General features: G+C 43.9%; 1 protein-coding gene across 2 annotated transcripts in view; it reads right to left on the bottom strand.

Annotated features, from left to right (window-relative positions):
* RHCG (Rh family C glycoprotein) overlaps window positions 1–19,587 on the bottom strand; it is a 381,077-nt gene that overhangs the window by 201,638 nt on the left and 159,852 nt on the right. For both annotated transcript variants that reach the window (XM_086958133.1, XM_086958132.1), the window contains exon 4: window positions 15,299–15,446. In XM_086958133.1, the coding sequence (XP_086814259.1) occupies window positions 15,299–15,446 (148 nt within the window). The remainder of the gene's footprint in view (window positions 1–15,298; window positions 15,447–19,587) is intronic.

The raw sequence follows: 19,587 nt of genomic DNA, 5'->3' as shown, positions 1-19,587 counted from the left end.
TTTCGCTTCAAAATACTTGTATTAGTACTCTCTCATTGGGTTACTTCTATAGACCCCCCCCACTGGAAATAGTATTAATAATGTGGACACATCTGTTTTACTTTCAAACAGATTTGAAGGATTATCGTCCCTATATTACTTAGATTGACTACGCAGAGCAAATATCTCCGCAATTCCCCAGGCAAATTTCCCTGTCACACTCCGACAACCTTTATATGCGCCAAGTGTAAATGTCTTGCAGTGTGTTCCAATGGTCAGGATAAATGAGTTATTTAGACAGGGAGCAGTAGAGTCCACTTCGATCTCACTAGCTCCTAGTTCGAAGTTAAATGTAGACCACCCTATGGACACCAACAATCTAACTGTGCCGAATGAGAACAAGGGACTTGGGCAACATTCAATTATAGAACTGAGTAAGAACCTGGAGGTGCAGCTCACCTCCTGGAATATAGCAGGGCTAAATAGTAATTTAATTGACATGGTATGGAACGCATATATAGAACAGAGTGACATTATTCTCCTCCAGGAGTCTTGGTCACTGGAAACCCCCCACAGAGTGGGCTTTAAGACGTTTAGTGTGGACGCTAGTTGCATATACCGTCGCTTAACTTGGGGGGTTTAAAAATGGTCACTCAGGATGGCAAAGATTTATATTTGATTAACATCTATAATAAGCCAAGTCCTACCAACAAAGAATTGTTAGTAATAGAGCAACTAGATTCCTTTTTAGATGCACTAGGGCCCAAGCTGAGGATAATTGTTGGTGGCGACTTTAATTGTAATTTTGTAACTGTATTGGGCTTTAATAAACTTTTTGATTAACAGGATATGGCAAACAACATTCCGGCTATAGAAAGCAATAGGGAGGTAAGGTGTACCATAGCAGTGGCCCAAATTCTGAAGCTCTCAACAGGTCATGACTTGAGAGCATGCAATGGGTGTTTGCCCTCAGATCGACCAAATGCATACACATTTTGTAGAGGTAGCTCGTGGAGTAACATAGACTACATACTGGTATCAATAGAGTTTTGGCCATATGTTCTTGACCTTAAAATCAACCCTAGAGCTGAGAGTGACCATCATCCTTTACAGCTGACGCTAACATCGCAACTCTTCTTACCTACCTCAGTGGGCGAAAGAGGAAATGGCATCACTGGGGCTGAGCTTTTAATAAGCAATAACAGACGAGCTGTAAAGTGTCCCTATATTCTAGGTAATAGTCAATCTATGATAAAAATGTATAGTACCTTCGCTGACACCATTACACCTTTTCTAAACTTACCAGTAGAAAAAATCCCAGCATTAGACCTACATAACACCTTGGTAAACACCTTAACTCTGATTATAAGTAATATATCCAAAGAGAGGAACGGAGGAGGTAATTATCAAAACAAGGTGGGAAATCCCTGGCACAACAAAGATTGCCGGGTAGCTAAAACAGATTTAATCCAGGCAATCAAAAGTAATAATATATTTGCAATAAGGGAAAAGAAGTATAATATAATATAAGAGATCACTTGCAAAAGCAAAAAAAGCCTGGGACGAAGATATTTGGACAGATTCAATAAATGCAGCCAAGTCCAAGCATCAGGCAGCCTTTTGGAGATTAATAGCGAAAGGGAATAAAACAGGAAGGTCTAGCAAAGACCTATTACTAGATGAGAATACACGGGTTGAACATTTTTCCCACCTCTACTCAGATACAAATTGGGACCAGTTTGTTATAACTAAAGATCTGGAGCTTGTCGTAAAAACTACCAACATGCATTTTAGCCTAAAGGAAACAATAAAGGCAATTGAGGCCGTTAAACTGGGGAAAGCCCCTGGGCCCGACAAATTTCCAGGAGATCTAATGAAACATGATATTGATGTTTGGGGACCATACATACATTTCTTCAGTAATTCAATAGTTGCAGGCACACCGATACCTGAAACGTGAAAAGGGGCAGTGATTGTGATGATTTTTAAAAAGGGCAATCAACATGATCCAGCACATTATTGCCCTATCAGTTTAATTGATATTTTCCAGAAAGTTTTTGCCAGGCATATTTTAAATAGATTAACTGAGTGGATAGAAGAGACCAAAGTTCTTTCAAAATACCAGGGTTTAGAAATAAAACTAGCACGATTGATCAAGTTTTCAGATGTACATGTATATGCTGGAAATATATCAATGTAAGGAAGGGCAGTCTATACGTTGCCTTTGTAGATTTAAAGGCAGCATTCGACCTGGTACCCCGGAACTTATTATGTAATTTCTTAAAATGCTTAGGGGTGCCGGGTGAACTACTTGTACAATTATTCAGGCTCCACGAAGGGAACTTTGGTAAAGTAAGATGGGGGTCTAGGGGAGAACTCACTAAGGCAATACCAGTGAGAAGGGGTGTACGCCAGGGGTGTGTACTGTCACCCACGCTCTTCTCACTGTATGTAAATGACATCCCAAAATACTTGGAAAGCTGCAAAAATGACTCTCCCAAGTTGGGAGGCAAAGTGGTACCAGCATTACTATTTGCTGATGACACCATTTTAATTTCGCAAACCCCAAAGGGACTGCAATGCCTAGTGGATTCTTTTTATATATATTGTATTACGAAAGGCCTTGAAATCAATTCCAGCAAAACCAAATACATGTCAATAAATCCACAGAAATATGTTAAGAAGAACTTGGTATTAAAACATCAGAAACTAGAACACGTGCAAAGCTTTAATTATCTAGGGATCACATTGGATACCAAATTGTCCTGGAAGCCGCAATTGGAATAGAATAGGATAATTATGCTCCAAAATACATCGCCTATCCTGAAAAAATATGGGGTTAGTGCTTCAAAAGCAGTCTCCCCTGCTTTTTAGGTATTTAAATATAAAGCTCAATCAGCCTCCCTTTATGGAGCGGAAATATGGGGGCCTCACTGCAAAAAGAATTGGGAGAAAGTAACTTCATTTCGAAATTATTAAATCTCCCTTTTAGAACCCCTTTAATTCCAGTTGTCATGGATCTTAACATTAAACGCACTGATCACCATGCAATATTAAGACCTCTTTTATTCTGGGTGAGGATTTGGTCAACGCCAGAGCTCTTAAATTATAGAGAAGGCCTAGAGGAGATCATAAAGATTGACCAAAGTAAGGACATCCCATGGTTTAACATGTGGCATCGTGGATGATGAAGTTGGGTTTATCCCATTATTGGGAGTAACAACTTCAGTTGACTTCGGCCTGCAAGAAAATATTAAAGTCTTCCTTCTGGGCCTACATTAATTATAGTGTGCTACATGGTTCCACCGTGGGGTCTCTAACATTGAGATTTTTAGCTTTTAAAGATGTAGCGCAGTTCAAACCCTTTTTGGATGAGGTATGTCCCCCTGCAAAATACCTGTTTATGAAATTTAGATACGGCGTTCAGACAGATGTTAATAAATCTAGTTGGGGCAAAAAAATGATGATGATAATAGTTGTGATTGGTGCATTTTGTGCAGAAAAGACGTTAAGGAAAATGATTCACATATACTATTTTTCTGACCCTCATATGACACTGCAAGGAAAAAAAGGATTAGGCCACTTTGTAAAAACTCGAATGTTAGATGTTGTAGTGGGGCTGAACGTATATTGAAGACAGATACATCACAAATGGTTGTCTTCGGTGTAAGCAAGTTTTTCTTTACTGTATATAAATGTAAGAAAAATTAAATTTAGTGCTTATATAGCGCACAAATCAACCCTGAAGGGGTCTCAAGGCGCTGTACACATACCGTTGTGGAACCCTTCCTGGCCTTTCCCTGTGAAGTGCCCACTCCTGGGCACCCCCAAAGTGAAGCCAGGCATCCTAGCGCCGTTGTGGAGGTTAAGCAAGCTATTGCCCAGAGTTGCAGAGTGGGACCCATGATTAGAATAGGCACCGAGGCGAGAATTATCAGGTCCGGGGAAATTGAGCCCAAGACCCGCCGAAGATGGAATCGAACCCTGGTCTGGGCCAGACCTCTGCATCAGGGTCTGCGGCTCTAACCATTGAGCCACACTTCTCAAAGAATAAAGGTGGATTTAAGCTTTAGCTGTTAAGGGATTATGTGACCGTAACAAATATCGCCTAAAGATCCCTGCACTTTAGCAAAACAGCCGCTTTATCTGGGAATTGTGTTTCTCTTTTTGTTCAGTAACAATTTTTTATTAGTCAACATATAATTGAAACTATCCAAACACTCAGTACCAAATGCATGTTTGGATAAAAATCTTATGATATTGAAATAACAATGTTGCTTTCTTTTCTTTTTTAAATGCCTAGCTTTTATTTAGTTTTCAAAATATTTATTGATGTAGTTAGGTTTTACCGGCATATTTGGAATGGATCATGCAAACTGCCACATATTTAAAATGCCCTACCATGTTATTTTGTAACTATCGGACTTATCCTAAATATATTCCTATTGTAATATGTTTTTAATTGTATCTTTTATGATTGAAATCGACTGAAATAAAGATTTGAATTGAATTGAACATGAATATGTATATATATATATATATATATGTAATATAATTTTTACAAATCATCAATTTACATCATTTCTATTCATTAAATAATTAATGATCAAATAATAATAATTGTTATTCAATTATTAATTAACTTGGCTCCCTATACCCCTACAATTCCAGCAGCCTACTCCCAAAATCTAACTAAAAAAATAAGTATTCAATAATTTACTTGTTTAAAATCAATTAAATATTTTTAATAATTCATTATTAAGTTTTAATTAATCATTACCGAATTAACTTCCTAGCCTAGACCCCTACTAACCTAGCAACTCACAACTAAAATATAATTACAAAAATTAAATAGTCCATAATTTCAATATTTCAAAATGCAATTAAATAATACAGTTACAAATAATTATTAATATTACATGAATTATTAATTAAAATAACTTCCCACCCTTTACAACATCAAACCTAGCATCCTGCAACTAAAATATTAGTACAATAAATCAGTGATCCATGTTTTACATAATTAGAACTTTAGTAAATAATTGATCAAACATTTCTATTAAATTGTTAATTCATTCTTACTTAACGTACCACCATACACCCCTACAGCCTGTAATCTAAATAGAGATAACATAAATAAGTATTCCATAAATTACATAATTGAAATCAATTAAATAAATAATTAACAATTAATAATCAATTGTTAATTAATTAATGCTTGATTTAGTTCCCACCCTATCACCTTACAAACCCAACAACCCACTACGACATTATAAATTAAATTAAGAAATCTAAATCACATCAAATTACAGGTTTTATTTAAAAATAAGGTACTTTTATAGAAACAATAGTAATATGTAAAATTAATATATCAACTAAAACACATTAAATAATGTGAAAATCTAGATTTTTTGTGACAATATGATTGAATACAATATTAAAAACATCAGTAATATTAAAAACAAAATTACATACCTAACAAAATGATATTTTCGTCAACGATATTCGTGCATCACGATATTTGTGCATCGTGATATGTATTTTCCAATATTTCTGCCTCTCAATATTTTGTATCTGATATTTTCTCCAAATACCATCTCTGCTCATACACAGGTGCCCTTCAAGAAGGGAGGAGTCCGTGGGACCTGGTAGTGTGGCAAGGAGAATATTCAACTTGCTGGCTGGGAAAGAGTTTTGAAAGTCTACTCCCAAGCAGGAGAGAGCCACATCATCCCTTGTAGAAGACAGGTATGGCACAGGGAGAGAGAAAATCAAGCTCCCAACAAAAACTGCACCTGAGAGACTAGGAGGTATGAAGCAAAGGCTTCTGGTAACTAGGGCTCACCACCAGAAGCAAAACAACACCAAGAGTGAGTCAATTGGCCTTAAGGTGGCTCAAATACCTGCCCCCCTGGGGAACGGGGTAGAGAACGAATCATGAGGCGCTTTGACACAAACATGGAAAATTTCCCATGGATTGGCCTGATCCCCTGGGTCAGAGCAACCTTCCTCATCATTTTTATTGATGCAGAAAAGGTGTGCATTGTGCCTCCTTCACAAATCCTCTTTTGGCTCCAGGGAATCCATTCCCATGGGCCCAAAATATTAAAAATTGTCTCAGGCAACCCCATCCCTCAGTACACAGCGGAGAATCTGAGCCAGGTGTGTTGTCGAACCCATGTCTTGAATGGTCGGGAGTACCAACACACTGCCTTCTGCTCGTTACCAGCATGGACTTGAAAAGACAAATTGGCTCTTGCATCCTGAGGAAAGCCAAGGGAGAGGTTTTACTCATGTTGAGGCAGAACCAGAAGAGAGTTTTGTTGGATCCTGTGCTGGAATAGTAAAGGTGTGTAGGGAACTAGCAGGGGATGTGGGGGCTTCGGGTTTCCTCCTGCAGCCCCAACAAAAACCAGAGCTGTGGGTGCCCCGAGTGGGACTGTGGCCATCATGAGAAATAAAAGCAGCCACCTGGTCTTGGAAAAGTTGTTGTGTGAGGCTGTGTCACTAAGGAAACCAAAGCATCAAAGCTGCTTCGAGCATATTCATCCCTCCGGGGAAAAGTAGTGCCCCATATGCCCATGCGATGATGAAAAGTAGCATATTTGGCTTTCTGTGCTATCCCAAGGACAGGGGCACCACCAACATTACTGAAAGTGTGTTTGGAGTGCTTCAGGAAGTGCAGAAGCCCCCCCTTCACCCCATATTGTTTATCAAAAACTACCCTAAGAAGTTTTCCAGTCATTTGTACTGCGGTTACTGTGGTGCCTTTTTAGGAACTGTGGCACCTCAGCACTTAAAAACACAGACATGTCATTAAAAACTACAAAATATGTTAGTTACTTGGGCCTGTCAGCAAACCCCCAGGCTCCTTTGTGTTATCTGGAAAAGGAAGTAAAGGCCTCGCATGAGTAAAATGACACTCTATCATTAGCTCTATAGGTCCTATAGGAGTACAGGGGTAGTAATGGGACATCAAAAAAATAAAATACTATACGTGAGACCATATTATTGGCCACTGAAGGAAAACTATTTAAAAAATAAGATCACAACCATCAGAAATAGGCTCAAACGAAATTTCTTCACATTGATGTCATCACTGATGACATCAGAGTGATGCTGCTATTCACATGACTTCATAAATCCATATAGCATTTTTAAAGAGAAAGTTGATATTAAAGCGGTTACAGTCATATACAGCTTACAACCACTTTGTACACATGAAGTCTGACTGTGTATAGCGAAAGTTATTTGATGCATTGTTTACCTATCAGTAAAGTTTTCGTTGCAGCTGTGGATGTCTGGGAACATGTTAAATAGTTGTCAGACTATGGTATGGACAAATCCAATGTAAAGTATAGGTTTATAAGGTGTGCACATTTATTTGCACAACTTCTCTCAGAGTCATTCCACATTATTGAAGAATGTATATGGTACAGGTGATCCACTTGGTTTAACTCACAGTGTGGCTAAAAGCATATTTATAAAGTTCTGCACTACTATGCTAATTTCAGAAACGTTTGTAGTGTGGAGAAGTGTGGCTCACTGGTTAGAGCAGGCAGACCCTGAAGCAGAGGTCAGACCCGGGACCAGGGTTCGATTCCCGACGCGGCAGGGTCTTGAGCTCAAATGTCCACGGACTCGATAATTCTCGCTTCGGTGCCTGACCTAATCAAGGGTTCACACTATGCAACTCTGGACATTAAGCTTGCTTAATCTCCACAACGGCCCCCCGCGGTGGGATGCCTGGCTTTCACCTTGGGGATGCCCTGTAGGGGCTATCTCACAGGGAAAAACCAGGACGGGTTCCCAAGGCAAGCGCGGAGATTGGAAAGGGGCGACCGAATCGGTCCCCCCGAACGTATGGCCGAGTGCCTCGATCTCCCCGGGAAGCCATTTTTGGGCGGGAGGCGCGTCTCAGCTGGTATGCCCGAAGCGGCGTAGCCGGGGCGCGCTCGTTCCCGCCCTAGAGTGGGCTGGCCTAGACACCGACGCAGCCAGCCACGCCCTCAGGGGCAGGCAGGGGCGGGTATACGCCCGCCCTGAAGACGGATAAAAAGGGACGCAAGACCAGAAGACATCCTCTTGTTCTTGGGCTCTGAAGCTGCACCTCCTCGCTGCACGTGAGCTCGGGACAGAACGAAGAGCCAATTTTGAGCGTTTTAATCTCTCTCTTTGTCTTTTAGATACTTCGTCTGAAAAGATGCCCAAGAAAGGAGCGAAGAGTATGTCGACTGACCAGTTGGTTCGGGCCCTCATGAAGGACATGTCCGAAATTAAGAAGCGGTTGGCGGAGCGAGACGGCGAGGAGGGAGCGGGGCGTCCACCGGCCGGAGGGAAGCCAAAGAGGCCGAGAAGGGGGCCGGTCGGGGAGACGTCCCGGTTCCCTGTTCCCCGCTCGAGGCGCCAGCCCCGGTACCGGCCCCGGTACCGGAGGAGGGGAATCCGATTCCCGTGGTAGTCACCCCGACGTCTGCCGAGGATATGCCTCCCGAATTGGCGGCACAGTTAGCAGCATGGTTGGGGGACGGTAATGGGGGCGCCATGGCTACCGAAGCGCAAGCATTCATAAAGCAGTTGCGCGAGAAACGTGATACAGCCAGGGTGCCCGCGCCGGATGCGGCGATAGACAAGCCACGAGGGACGGAAGCAGCGTCCGGTGCAGGTAAGCGGCCATTGCCGATTGCAAGGGATGAGTCAACACCGTCTCGTAGAGAAAAATTGGGGCAACATGTTCCTTTGCCAATAAAGGAAAAGATTTGGGCGGGGGAATACGTTAACATTTTTTCCCTGCTCGTTGATCACTTTGAGGTCGAAACTGTTAAGGGTCAAAAGGATCTGATGCATCCGAGTGTTTGGCGCGCAAAAATGGCCGCCTTTAAGGTTAATGAAAATATTGGTAACTGGGGTAATGCTTGGGGAATCTTTACGGCAATTTTGGGGGAACGTAGGCCTGATTTGCTCCCTGAATTTCCAGTATATCAGTCACGAATTATGGGGTACTCGACATCACACCAAGGTAACCAATGGTTCTGTTATGACAACCTTTTCAGGAAAGCGATGGAGCATAACAAAAGTTTAACCTGGGACTGTTACGATTCTTTGACATGGAATAAGATGAAAGAGTCGGGGATGTTGAAAGTGCCATTGGTGGGGAGTGCTGTTGGTGAGTCCTCCCGCCAAAATGGGGGGACACCCTTTCGGTCGGGTACGGGTACAGACGATTACCCGAGACCCGCCGGCAATACAGGGAAGAGGGGTTTCTGTTTCAATTTCAACAGAAGTAAATGTACTAGGCCCCCGGGATCTTGTAAATTCAAACACGAATGTAGTGGTTGTGGGGCACCCCATCCTGAGTCCTCGTGCAGAGCCAAATCGGGTGAAAATGGGGGTAGAGGAGGCGCTAAACAGGTCTAATATAGTCCGAGGGGCGCCTTTACCAACCCCGATTGATACCCTGGCGATGATTCCCTGGCTCAGCGAATACCCAGATCGTACTTCTGCTGGGGTGCTACGAAACGGTTTTTCATATGGTTTCCGCATCCCGGTGGGTAACTTTCAGGGTGTCGGGACGTGCAAAAATCAACTTTCCGTCTTGCAGCATACGACTGTAGTACAGGATAAGATCCGGAAAGAGGTTACCCGAGGTCGGGTTGCCGGCCCGTTTCGTGTTCCCCCGGTACCGAACTTTGTTTGTTCTCCTTTAGGGGTGGTCCCCAAGAAGGACCCGGGTGAGTTTCGATTGATTCACAATTTATCAGCTCCTCATGGCCTTTCGGTAAACGATGCAATTAATCCAGAAATGTGTTCGGTGCGGTACGCATCATTCGATGAGGCCGTAGCCATTTTGAATCGCCTGGGGCCCGGGACGCTGATGGCGAAATCAGATATCGAGTCAGCGTTCCGTTTGCTCCCGGTATACCCGGAAGACCAACGTCTTTTGGGATTCATGTTTCAAGGTTCGTATTACATGGACAGGTGTATGCCGATGGGGTGCTCTATATCTTGTGCTTATTTCGAGAAATTCAGTAGTTTTCTACAATGGGTTTACACGAAGAAAACAGGTTTTCGGAATGTGATGCATTACCTCAATGACTTTCTGTTCCTTGGGGCCGCTGGGGATGATGAATGTGCCCGGGCCTTGACTGAATTTTGTGTTTTAATGAATCAATTCGGCGTGCCGTTGGCACCAGGTAAAACTGTCGGTCCCACGACTTGCCTCGAGTTTCTCGGGATCGAGTTGGACTCTAGTGAGGGTTGTTGTCGTTTACCAGCTTCCAAAGTATCGAAATTCAAGACAACCCTGCAAATGTGTATTACTGCATCTAAAGTTACGCTGCATCAATTGCAGCAATTGGTGGGGAAGTTGAATTTTGCCTTAAGGGTGATCCCGATGGCCCGCCCCTTCTCCCGTTCGATTGCACAGGCGATGGTCGGCCTAAAGGAGGGTCACCATCGCACGAGGTTATCGGCCGAGGTCCGCCAAGACATGCGTATTTGGTTAGCATTTTTGGCGGATTTCAATGGTCGAGTCGTCTGGAACAAACCGGCCTTGTCCTCTGAAGAGCTTGGTCTATGGACGGATTCAGCGGGAAGCATGGGTTTCGGCGCCATCTTCGGCACAAAATGGTCGGCACAAAAGTGGCCAACATGGTGGCACGAAGAGGGGCTGACGAGTAATATTGCTTTCCTTGAGCTGTTTCCCATTTTGGTGGCCCTCAGATCCTGGCCCGATGGATTCAAAAATCACTCTGTCATATTTTGGTCTGACAATATGACCGTTGTAGAATGCATCAATAGTCAGGCAGCACGTTGTAAAATGATTTTGAGGCTGCTTAAAGAAATTGTCTTACTGTGTATGCAACTGAACGTGGTATTCAGAGCGAAACATGTCCCGGGGGTGATGAATCAGGCTGCTGATGCACTGTCTCGTTTTCAAATGCAGGCTTTCTCGGGTTACCTTCCCTCAGCGGACCCAGAGCCAGCACCCTTTCCCGAAGCTCTCTGGTCTCTCGGTGCCCCGAACTTCGTTACCTCGTGGGAGAGAGTCTAGCACCAAGGACGAGGAAGGCATACGAAGGGGCGTTTCGGGCTTATTTAGCCTTTTTGGGGACTGAGAGAGGGGGACTTTGGGGGCATGAGGATTGGGTAGTACATTTTCTGATGTCCTTGCGTAAGGCTGGGAAGTCGGTGGCTACAGCCCAGAGGCATCGTGCTGCCATCTCCTTTGTTGCCAGGGCTCATAATATCCAGGACCCGACAGCGTCTTTTGCGGTACAGAAAGCGCTACGTGGGTGGCAACGCCTTGAGGGTCGCAGAGTAGATGAGAGGCGCCCGATAGGTCTGGATAGGTTGTCCCAGTTGCTGGCCACACTCCCCGCCATATGCTCGTCTCAGTTCGAGGCCTGTTTGTTCCGAGCTGCTTTTACGCTTGCATTTCACGGGGCTATGAGGATAAGTGAGCTGGTTGCAAGGAGCAAGCGGGATGTGGCGGGGGGTTTGTGCCGGGAACACATTCAGATCAGGGGTGAGACTATGACGGTATCCTTTGTCAAGTCAAAAACCGATCAAAGTGGGGTGGGAGACTGCATAGTCATTCGCAGGATTCCAGGGTCTTCCATGTGTCCGGTGAAGTGTTTAGACGATTACCTAGCACGAAGGGTGGCATCATGGGGGGGGACATTGTTGAGACACGCGGACGCCACCCCACTGACGAAGTTTCAGTTTCAGCGGGTGCTCGCGATGTCAATTACCGCAGCGGGCTTGGACCCGGGTGAGTTTGGGACCCATTCCTTTCGGATAGGGGCTGCCACAGAAGCTGCAGCCAGGGGTCTTAATGTGGAACAAGTAAAACGAGTGGGGCGTTGGTCCTCCAATTGTTATAAGAGGTATGTGCGGTTGCACATGTTGTGAAGCTGTAATAATGTACTCACGCTTCTTGTCTTTTGTTTGGTTTTCAGTTACGCAAGCCTTCGAGGCGGGGCGGACTATGCAGTCGACCCAACACCGGGCCAGCGGTCAGACATCACCGGCTGTGAGAAAGGAGGTGTGGGTCGTGGGCCACTCATACGTGAGGCGTGCCGCAGACGTATTCGAAGCAGGTGACATGATTCACGTAGCTGGGGAATACGGGTACAGGATGTCCTTCTACGGAAGGGGCGGTCTCTGTATTGACCAGTTTCAGGCATACTTTGAGGGTTTGTTAGGGCGGATGAGGTCACCGCCGTCTATAGTCATAGTACATTTAGGGGGCAATGATTTGGTCACCACCGGTAGACGACTTCTCCTGGAGGCAATGCTTTCCACTGTAAGTTGGTTGGCGAGGAAAGTTCCGGGGTGCATAATTGCGTGGTCTCATATGATCCCACGAAAAGTGTGGCGGGGGGCTATTTCGACCCCTGCTTTGAACCATTCTGTTAGGAAACTTAATAACAAAATGAGTAGGTTGTTCCGTTCCAGGACATTGCATTCTATCTCGCACGGTTGTATTAATGATGACAGTATGTATCTGGGGGATGGTGTGCATTTGTCTCGGGTGGGAAATGAGTTACTCATAGGAGACTTCTTAGCATGGTTAAAAACGTTGGAACATGACCTTTAGCTAGGAGTTTTGTGGGGGGCCCGGATAGCCGGTCAACTATCCGGGCCTGTGGCGGTAAGGTCATCATCGGTGAGCACTAATTAGTAGATCCCTATGAGTGGGCGTCACCCAACACGGATGGGAGCGCTCGGGAGAGGTGGCCATTGGCCCCTCAATGGGGAGGCGGTCCCTTCTAAGGATGGGTCGCCGGAAGTAAAGGAAAGGCGGTCAAGGCCCCTTCCTTTGTAGGAGGGGTTACAGCCCCCTCCTGGGGAATTTCCCGGGGCCAGTGACATCTGCGACGGCAGATGCGGTAAGTTGTGTGGGGTTGGGATAAGGGCCACGATACCTTCTAGATACCTCACACGAGTATTCGAACGACCTTTAACTGGCGTCGAGTTTTAGGTGCCCCCGTCAAGTCAAGGGAAATTGGTAGTAGTCGCACTTAAGGTACGCCTCCGTGCTGTCGCCCATCCCAAGTGGGAGGGGTAAGTCTGGTTAGGGATCTTGACACCGGTTATGACCTTGCCGTTGGCCCTTAAACGTTAGGTTGTACAATTTCAATATGACAAGAAATGTTTTGTAGGTTGCTAGTTCGGCTAGGAGAACCTCTGTATTAGAGAATCTGTTAAGGTTAGCCAAACATCGCAATATGGAAATGAAATTGTACATAACATGAAACGTTTAATGTTTTAATTTTGTTTTAATAAATACGGCCGGGATGGTCACTCCATCCCACTTCCAAAAACTTCAAGAACTGTTTCCGGTTTTCACTCCTTTTGGGGATTGTGTTGAGAGGGGGTGGCGGGTATCTCGGCCATATGGAAAGGGGCGACCGAATCGGTCCCCCCGAACGTATGGCCGAGTGCCTCGATCCCCCCGGGAAGCCATTTTTGGGCGGGAGGCGCGTCTCAGCTGGTATGCCCGAAGCGGCGTAGCCGGGGCGCGCTCGTTCCCGCCCTAGAGTGGGCTGGCCTAGACACCGACGCAGCCAGCCACGCCCTCAGGGGCAGGCAGGGGCGGGTATACGCCCGCCCTGAAGACGGATAAAAAGGGACGCAAGACCAGAAGACATCCTCTTGTTCTTGTGCTCTGAAGCTGCACCTCCTCGCTGCACGTGAGCTCGGGACAGAACGAAGAGCCAATTTTGACCCACCCACCAGCCCCTGAAGACAGCCAGTTGTGTATAATAAAGTTGATTAATTTTGTTTTGTTTTCGTTTACAGGTTGTAGTGCCATGTTGATTTTGAGTTAATAAAGAATGGTCGTTTTGAGTATGTTTGCCATTAAAGACATTCAGTTTAGGGTTGAATTTTGATGCATGCTCTTTCGGTCATAGTGGCCAATGTATGTTTAGGTTAATTTGCACTGTCGTATTTATTTTGGTAGGCGGTAAGGTCATGATCGGTGAGCACTAATTAGTAGATCCCTATGAGTGGGCGTCACCCAACACGGATGGGAGCGCTCGGGAGAGGTGGCCATTGGCCCCTCAATGGGGAGGCGGTCCCTTCTAAGGATGGGTCGCCGGAAGTAAAGGAAAGGCGGTCAAGGCCCCTTCCTTTGTAGGAGGGGTTACAGCCCCCTCCTGGGGAATTTCCCGGGGCCAGTGACATCTGCGACGGCAGATGCGGTAAGTTGTGTGGGGTTGGGATAAGGGCCACGATACCTTCTAGACACCTCACACGAGTATTCGAACGACCTTTAACTGGCGTCGAGTTTTAGGTGCCCCCGTCAAGTCAAGGGAAATTGGTAGTAGTCGCACTTAAGGTACGCCTCCGTGCTGTCGCCCATCCCAAGTGGGAGGGGTAAGTCTGGTTAGGGATCTTGACACCGGTTATGACCTTGCCGTTGGCCCTTAAACGTTAGGTTGTACAATTTCAATATGACAAGAAATGTTTTGTAGGTTGCTAGTTCGGCTAGGAGAACCTCTGTATTAGAGAATCTGTTAAGGTTAGCCAAACATCGCAATATGGTAATGAAATTGTACATAACATGAAACGTTTAATGTTTTAATTTTGTTTTAATAAATACGGCCGGGATGGTCACTCCATCCCACTTCCAAAAACTTCAAGAACTGTTTCCGGTTTTCACTCCTTTTGGGGATTGTGTTGAGAGGGGGTGGCGGGTATCTCGGCCATAACCCCTTCGGGGGTCGATTCTGGCGCTATATAAGAAATGCAATAATAATAATAATTTTACCAAACAACGCAGGGCTATGTATAGGGTGTGTGTAAGGGTGCCTTACCAGAGGCTACTTCATATGTCAACATCCTGACTAAAATTATGGATCATGGGAGGTGTTTATGAGGGTGATCCCAGAACGCTGAATAGAGAACGAACACGTGTGATGACATACAGCAAATGTGGGCGAGTTCACAAACACAAAAACATAGATGATTGGGCACAGATGAAACTTGTTGAATTAATTTCAGTCCCCAAATCCTATCCACACTGTCAGAATCATTAGATTATGTCATCTATGTTGTCATCAGTGATGCCATCAACAATTTCATTAGAGATGTCATATGGTATTCTGTTTTTATGTTGCAGAGAAATGCCAATAAATATAATTAGGAAAAAATTAATAAGTAAATATTGTAGTAAGGGATGCTATATTTTCCTAGGTGGAGTGTCAAAAGAGCTGCAAACAAAAAGAAGTGATTCATATGGAAAACGAATATGAACTTTATAAAGTACTAGAAACTAGCAAACCTCCCCTTGCCAGAATGGCGCACTCACCAATCATGGAGAAAATATCCGAGTGGTAGACGGATCCCTCCTTATTGTTGTTCTGTTCAAGGCAGGGGCGGTTCAGAATCCAAGCCACCGTCAATCCAAAGTAAGCACCGAAAGTATGAATAGTCATGGACCCTCCAGCGTCTATAGCCTGCAGGCAAAATGAAAAGGATGCCGATCTCATATATTTTACTGGTGCAGGCAGTGTTGCTGCTTGTCAATGTTTTGGAACCTCAATTATAAGTAAGTCAAAAACATTCGGCAATGACCTCGCTGATACACTTAAGCAATAGGCGCGAAAAGCCTAAAATCTCGATGAGACTCCGGCGCAGGCACCCTTGCACCATGGTGCAAGGATGCCTGCATCATGGAGGGATTGTTTTTGTACAGTAAGGGGCACCTTCCTGCACAAAAAAATCACTACAGGCATTTTCCTCTTCCAATTGAAAGAGGAAAAAAACAAGGAGAAATCAAAACATTTGCGCTCAATTGCGCCTCGCTACGCCACACATACTGACGCATTTCCAGGAATCCTTGTAAATCTGGAAATGTGTCTGGTTACATGGGTATTGCATGGGAACACCCACAGTAACACCCATGGAATGCCCATTTCACGAAAAAGTGCTGCGTGTAATGGGGCCATATGGCTTTTCCTGTCCTAGTAAATATGGGGCAGTGTAATGTGCTGCCAGTGCGTCACAATAAGTGACGTACTGGAAGCGCAAGGGGCTTGTAAATCTGCCCCTCAGTTTTACAACCATGTTTAATACCAAATTACATTGTTCTTTTGTCCACAGGCTACCCAAATAATTTATGAAGAAAAACAGCAACTATATTACTTCACAGAATAAGGCTTAATGGTAAAGTCGGGGGACATTCTCAACAGCTGCCCCCATTCCCTCAATAAATTTCTCGGGTCCAGTCACATCCTAACCATGTGGGCGGCAACATTCAGATAAAGTGAACATGGAGAAAAGTGCACAAGTCCCTAAGAGCAGAAATGAATCTGCAAATGTTCAGTTAACAATAATGGTTGTTTGGTCTTTGCATTTGGCATGTAACATGTTTCAAATCAAGGGACATACTCCCACTGAGGAGTACGTGAATGGTATAACCATACAACCAAGTCCTATCTGAAGAAGATATCACCTTTTACAATCATTTTTTTAGCCACCTCCTCTCTGAGAAGACTCACAGATACATCTGCTGATGTATGCTAATAAGCAAAATTAAACGAATAAGTGTAACCATCAAAGACAAAGATTCTCTGAGTGCTAGTGAAAAATATCACTCCCATGTAATGAAAGACGCATACTCCTGATGTGAGCACTCTTCAGTGGCAAACCAGTTTCAATTAACTTGCTCTTGTCTCACCTTCAGTAGCACAGCCTGAGAGACAAGGCAAATATAATCAAAATATGTTTAGATGCTGTGGGTAACAACCAACCAAACAGCAATTACAGTCACTGCTGAGAAAATAAAGGTATCTTATTTTTAAGCAGCATGTCGGAAGCATGGACTTGAGGTTACAGTAGAAGCAAAACAAATCTTTGGTCCCAAATCAAAATAAATAAAAAGAACACAATAGGAAGCTAGATTTCCAGGGTGTTACACTTTCATCAATGTTGGCAACACCATGGGTCCATACAAAATATTAAAACATTAGTACACATAATTCATTTGAAACAAACAGAGGTGTATCACTTTATGGTAAACATTCTCATTGACTACTTGAACAATTTGGGGCCTATTCAGAAACTGCATTGTGAAAGGACATTTAGGAAATGCATTTACAATAGTACTAATAACGTACCGCAAAATGCTATTCACATACCTACGTACCAATATATCAACCTCTTCTACCTCTTATGTGTGGACATCTCCATCCAACATGAGAGACCTCCGCGCATGCAGCTATACGTTTTAGTCGTGAATATGACAGGGGCAGAGGGAAGTGGGTGGAAAATGGTTAATACTTATTACGAAGGGCAAGGGGTTATGGGAGTAGTATGGGTAAGTTAAGGAAGGGTTTAGGAAGGGCCATGCAACCACCCAGAAAAGAGTACACCTCTTCACATTCGCAAACTGCCCTTCTATAGTTTTTGCAGCCAAAAGAAGATTCAAAACGATTATAAATATACTTTAGCTCAGAGCTGGAGTTAGTCCAGCACCTCCCAAGGTCACTCACAGATACTGCAATACCCTCCCATAGAAAGTAATGAAGATAGGGAAGTAAAATAAAACCACAAAGGAGCTAAAGTTAAAATAGATTACAATATTCTGAAAAAAAACCATAAATACTAATTTATTTTAACGCCTTAACCGCAGCGGTTTCTATGCCGCGGTGCGGGTGTTCTAAAGGGTGGGCGGGGATGTGTCGGCCGTTGGCCGACGGCATCAGTAGGGAGGTAGTGCTCCCATCGGCCAACGGACGACGGCAGCACGGAACGGGTTAAAGTATTTTATTAGCTTTTTAAAATGTAAGAAAGAATGTAGCATAAATATTTATAAAATTCATTGCATTACAGTTAATTAATTCAGTACATCGCTTTTAATAGTTTTGGATACATAATAAAAATATATAATTGTTTTACATTAGGCGGCATTTTATTTATTAAACTTCAGATAAATCATGTTAATGTACATGTTTAAAATTAAAAATAATTAAATATTTAATTTAAAATTAAGTTGTTAATACAATAGAATTGTTGTGGGTCATTTTAAATAAATATTTTATTTAATTAGCATACATTTTAGCACCTTTGTATAAACATTTTTTTGAAGTTTATTACACTTTTAAACTTTACCCTATAATTTACAAGAAGTAACGTCACACTCATAGATTAGCTTCAGCCCTTGCATTCAGGGTGTGAGGACATATAAATCTACACTTTTGAGCACCTTTACATTAATAGTGAATAGCCAAAAGTAGTTAAGTTATTAAAAAATATAAGAGTACATTTTCACACGCATATTTACTCACAGTAAGTTTACGTTTGTGAATAGGCCCCTCACGTGTAAATGTAGTCTTACAATTTTGTAATTTTACTGATTTAGGCTATTCACCATTTATGTGTGTAGCATCCAGCACTGAAAATCGAGTCACTGAAACTATTCAAAAGAGAAACGTTGTTTTTAAAGAAGCCTGATTCCTGTTAGGAAAATTTAACTGCTTGAAAAACCCCTATCACAAAGCAATCAAAGGGATAGTGTTCTGCTGATTATTGCAGGCCACCCTCGATGTGATCACTTTAATTCCTTATTTTGTGAGCCAAGCTATAAGTGCGTTGGCCAGTTCACAAAATAAGTTTCTGATTGCAAAAAGTAGAGTTGCACACTGTAACTGCCTTTAACAACAAGAAATGCGTACATCTTGCCTGTAAGCCAGATACTCTGGTGTCGATTGCAGGCACATAGGGGTTGATTATGATGTTGTTGGGTCAGACACTGATGGTACGTCAGTGTCGGACCCACCGACATCTGGCATTGTGGTTCGCCCACTGCATTATGATGCAGCGGGCAGAGGCATCGGGTATAGGAACCACATGATGTGCTTCCGACGGGCTCAAGGAGCCCGTGAGTGCTTGGGAAAACACTATGATCCCTTGAATGACGGCGGAGCCAGGCTTGGCTCCGCCGTTTAGATTATGATGGCACTATTCGACAGCCTTTTTCATGTCGGACTTTATAACATTAAAAGGCTGTCGGATGTGTCTTTGGGGGCCCCTAGAAAGGTTATCTCCCTGGCACTCCGCTATGGGGCATGGGTGGCACCTATGGTGCCCCCTAAATACGCCTGCACCATGAGGCAGGCACCATGAGGTGCCTGCCACCTGGTACAGGGATGTTTACAAACATCCATTTGTCAATGGAAGCTTGTGTTGCAGGTCCTTCCCTCCTGCCACACAAGCTTCCATTGACAAATGGATGTTTGGGACCGCCCTATTGGTGCTCCCATCATAATACTGTAGTCGGAACTGCCTACCTCAGGTCATACTTAGGCCTATTGTAGTACTTTTGACATGCCTGTTTGTTGGCCTCAGAAAAACTAAAATATTAGATCCCTCACATAGAAAATTGTCTCAGGTAAAAAAGCCCTTATACAAAGCTTCCACAAGGACTGGTGTGAAATCTCCAATGGGTTTAGAAGGCATTCAATCAAAGGACTGTTCATCAAATAGTTTTTGGCGGATTAAACTCCTGCTCATTGTGCTGCGTTAGAATCCTACAAGGAATGACATCTGGTCTGGGATGTCGAAAATGGCATATAGCGATCTGCAGAATTAGAGGCA

The sequence above is a fragment of the Lissotriton vulgaris genome, chromosome 2_1 (genome assembly GCF_964263255.1).
Source record: "Lissotriton vulgaris chromosome 2_1, aLisVul1.2, whole genome shotgun sequence".
NCBI lineage: Eukaryota > Metazoa > Chordata > Amphibia > Caudata > Salamandridae > Lissotriton > Lissotriton vulgaris.
The sequence above is the reverse complement of the archived record's forward strand: the minus strand, read 5'-3'. Positions and strand labels throughout refer to the sequence as shown.